Below are 4022 nucleotides of genomic sequence, written 5' to 3'. Positions count from 1 at the left end.
GGGGGGGTGTGCGTGTGCGTGCGTGTGGCCAGATGGCTCCAGCGTGTGGCGACCAGCCAGAGGAACAGGTGCAGGTCACATGACCAGCCGTTACCAGGGAGATGGTGATTGCTTTTGGCGTGAGGATGAAAGGAGAAGGGCCCCAGGAGGAGGGAGAGAGAGAGAGATATAGCCAGGCTTACAGTACTGCAAAGGGCAACACTCAAACTACGAAAGACACAGCTGTTTGCGCTCTGTACATTGTCTTTCATAGTGAGTTAGTAGAGGAGGTTAATGTGTCCTTTATGGCATAAATGTATAACTGTATGTTGGTCATTTAAGAAAAGTGTGGTTGGGATGGCCTGCTCCAGTTCTGCAAAGAAACACGAGGCTCCAATGCTAACAGGGCTTTATCCCTTCTACAATACATTCATTCATTTTTTAGCCGGTAGTCTTTTTGGCCTGTTGAAGCAACAAACATCAAGGTGGCAGATTACAGCTGTAGCCAATCAAACATTAATTCCACAAGTAACTCTCATAAGTAACCAAAGGTTATGCTAGCTTTGGTTTAGTTCCGGCTGTGGAAAAGTGCGACACCATAGACCAGGGGTCACCAACCTTTTTGAAACTGAGAGCTACTTCAAGGGTATTGAGTAGTACGAAGGGCTACTTGTTTGATACAAACTTCACGAATAACAAAGTTGCACAGATCACCTTTTAACAATAATAATATATGTGAAGAGACTGTTTGATCACATGTTAATTATTCCTCACAATAATTATTAACAATGATTGTGTATTTTGTTCAAAATCGCACCCGTTATATTTTTGTAAAAAATTAACACTTCTAAAAATTTTAGGAAATCATGCACTGTCATATCTTCACATCATGACTCGTTTGTACTAACGACTACCTTCGTAACATTTTTGAACAAATCATGAACTCTGTCCCATGTTTATACAAATTATCAGTTATGTAAGATAAAAAAAAAATCAACTCTTTCACATGTTTAAATGAATCCTATTACATTAGTACTAATCACCACATTTTGGGAAATCTGGGTCAACTTTGCATTGCGCAATGAAGCCTGCATGCCGGCCTGTAGTCTGTAGTCACCAGCTTTTTTTTGGGTACCTTTTTCTCCACGAAGAAACTAGTAAAAAGTCTCGTCTATAGCCGAGGGGGGGGGGGATCCAACCCTCTTAGGCACGCGAGCGTCTTTGGGCGCCTGCGTTCAAACCTCTAGTCTAAGCCTTTTCGATCGTACTGCGTTGCCTCGCCTCTACCCCCGCCACCTACGAGTTGTTGCCCCGCGGCTTGTTCCGAGGACTGACGGACCTGACGATGGTGTGCGATCGCGGCGGGGGCGGTGCGTCCGGTGCCAACGGGAAGCGCCCGCCATTCGGAACCTGAAAACCTAGTGCGGTGCGGCGGCCTCTTCCTTTTAAAATCGACATGAATGCAAGCGTTTTTGGCGTTCATGGACGGAGCTCCATGGGGACCTAGTGCTATTTTTAGAGCATGCGTTGCGGGCGACTCGCATGGTCCCTGTGGGCGACCAGGTGCCCGCGGGCACCGTGTTGGCTACCTCTGCCATAGACTGTATAAAATAAGTAAACGTAGACACCTTGACGTCACCCATTGGTTTGTGGTCTATGGTTACGAAGCCTCGCGTTTAGCATTTTGTCCGTCAGCATCTTGTTTGCTGTTGAGGCATGAAACCCGGGCGGGGCCAGGTACCATTAGCATAGCAAATGCTAAGTTACCAGAACCGCTAGTGCTAGCATGCTTAGAAATCTGCATCGGTAATTCACGTTTACTGTGATAATTGGTGTTGTTAATTTTGGCTCGTGAAAAAACGAAAAAAATGATGCCATGGTAGCAACTTGTCAATCACAAGCATATCCTGCTTTAGTTTCCTAAATAGTCACTTAAACCATATATTTGACTTGAGTATACAACTGTATGTTGGTATTAAAACATCAGTATTTTGTAAACTGCCTTCATAATATAATAATCTGTTAGTAGTCGTGGCAGTGAAGTAACCGAGTTCTGTGTGAGAGACAGAAGAGGGGTGCCGAGTGTCCTCTCCTTTCTCTGCTCTGTGTGTGTGTGTGTGTGTGTGTGTGTTAGATAGAGCCAGCTCCTCTTGCTCTCCATGCCAGAGATTAGAGGAAGCTTGAGGGCCTTTCAACCCCTCCTCTTTCTGGGGCCTCTCTCTCCCCTGTCTGTCTGCCTGCCTGCCTGCCTGCCTTCCCCCCCCCCCCTGTCTCACTCTCTCTGCCCCCCCCCTTCCTCTCTGTGCCTGTATCTCCCCATCTTGCTCCCTCTGCCTCCTCACGGTCTTTCATCACATTAACCCCCTGTGTGCCAGAGCCTGAGGCACACTAATGATTTCTAAATGGGTAAATCAAACATGGCGACTGCCCTGGGACAGACAGGCGCACACACATACACACACGATTACCTCGTCGTGTGTAAACTGTAAAGGAGGAAACACTTTGAGGACTGGTCTTCTGTTGTTTTATTTTACCCACTTGTCTCTTCTTCAGTGGATATAAAGTTGTTTTATTTCCTTCTTCCTCTCTCTCCACAGCAGTAAGAAGGTGGAGTCTGAGGGTGGGTCTAGCGCTGCTAAGAAGGATTCCAAGAGGAAGCGAGAGCCATCAGTCAGCGACGACGTGGAGGTGAAGTCTCCACCCCCCTCGCCCCCTGAGGACGACGACGATGACGGTGTACAGGTAGGCATCTAAAATAGAAACAATAGTTTCTTCAGGAAGCCTAGCGAGAACAGCAGAAGGCCACAAAACCTTATTTTTTCTCTTTGGCATCCCTCAGCCTCAGTTTGTGTTGTAAACCAGCCGTGTTGACAAAGTTCACACCGTGCACTATCAGCAACTTCTCAGCTGCTGCATACATTTATTTATTTTCAGTGCACTATTTGAAATACAATTTGAATTTTGGAGGAACAAAGCAGGACTCCACCGTATCCCTCCTCAAACCCCTCGGATCAATTTTTTATGTGTGAATGTAATTATGTGGGCCATGTAAACAGAGTAGCAGCTGGCTATTAGCGCCCCTCATTCAGATATGAACCTCAGCAGCAGCCTGCTCACACATCCGTATTATTTGGCAACGTTTTGATATAAACATGGATCTAAACATGCCGGACCATATGGAAGAGAATAATGACAATGAGTGTGTTTCCTGTGGATTCCTGTCTCCAGCTCTGCTCCAGTGTCACACAGTATGCACTCTGATGTGTTGTGTTGAGTGTCTTTTACTCATCTCTCTCTGCTTTACGACCAGTGGACATTTTGAATGAACCAACTGAAAGGGGGGATTGGTAATGAGTCATCAAGCTGCTGCTGGGATTTCTGCAAAAGGTGACAAATTTACAGCCGATGTCCTCTCCCTCTGTCCAACAGAAGCGTCGCTCCAGCCGCCAGGTGAAGAGGAAGAGGTACACGGAGGATCTGGAGTTCAGGATCTCGGAGGACGACGACAGCGGTGACGACTCGCCGGCACCCAAGTCCCCGTCTCAACAACAGGTACAGCTGCAAGACTCGAAGGGTCGGATCTACTACGGTCCGTCACACCGCTATTTAAAGAGTGTGTGGCCAGCGTCTGACATAAAGTAATCTCACAGAAAGAAGCTACACATTTTAAACCATCAGATTTTCCCCCTAATACCAAGGTATCAGTCACCAAACTGTCACTGGTTACATTAGGACATCAGTGGAAATAATGTAGATCGCTTTGGAGACTGAATGAATAGTTTCCTGTTTGGCACCTTCTTCCAAAAAATTTTTTTTTTTTGAAGGGCAGTTTAAGTCAGTCGCTTTAGGTGTTATAACAGCAGTGTGTGTTTGCAGGACTTTGCTGAGACAGAGGGGCCCGTCGTGGAGAAGATCATGGGCAAACGCATCACTAAGAAACAGGTGAGATGATTCAACAGACATGGACACACGGGCCGAGTCACGGTATACGTCATCTGATTAGCCGCTCCACAGCTGGCCTGAGCAGATTACACACACAAACA

The 4022-nt window shown here is 46.6% G+C and overlaps 1 protein-coding gene across 1 annotated transcript in view; it reads left to right on the top strand.

Moving 5' to 3' along the window:
* The window catches only part of LOC116401373 (chromodomain-helicase-DNA-binding protein 7-like), an 18003-nt gene extending 13987 nt beyond the window's left edge, over nt 1–4016 (top strand). The window contains exons 2-4 of the mRNA XM_031879732.1: nt 2577–2721; nt 3409–3531; nt 3856–4016. Coding sequence (XP_031735592.1) covers nt 2577–2721; nt 3409–3531; nt 3856–3930 — 343 coding nt within the window. The 3' untranslated portion in view covers nt 3931–4016. The remainder of the gene's footprint in view (nt 1–2576; nt 2722–3408; nt 3532–3855) is intronic.
* The last annotated feature ends 6 nt before the right edge of the window (nt 4017–4022 follow it).

Source organism: Anarrhichthys ocellatus, unplaced genomic scaffold, assembly GCF_004355925.1.
Source record: "Anarrhichthys ocellatus isolate YVR2014 unplaced genomic scaffold, GSC_Weel_1.0 scaffold403, whole genome shotgun sequence".
In the NCBI taxonomy this organism is placed as follows: Eukaryota; Metazoa; Chordata; class Actinopteri; order Perciformes; family Anarhichadidae; genus Anarrhichthys; species Anarrhichthys ocellatus.
This window is presented reverse-complemented; position numbering and strand designations above follow the sequence as displayed.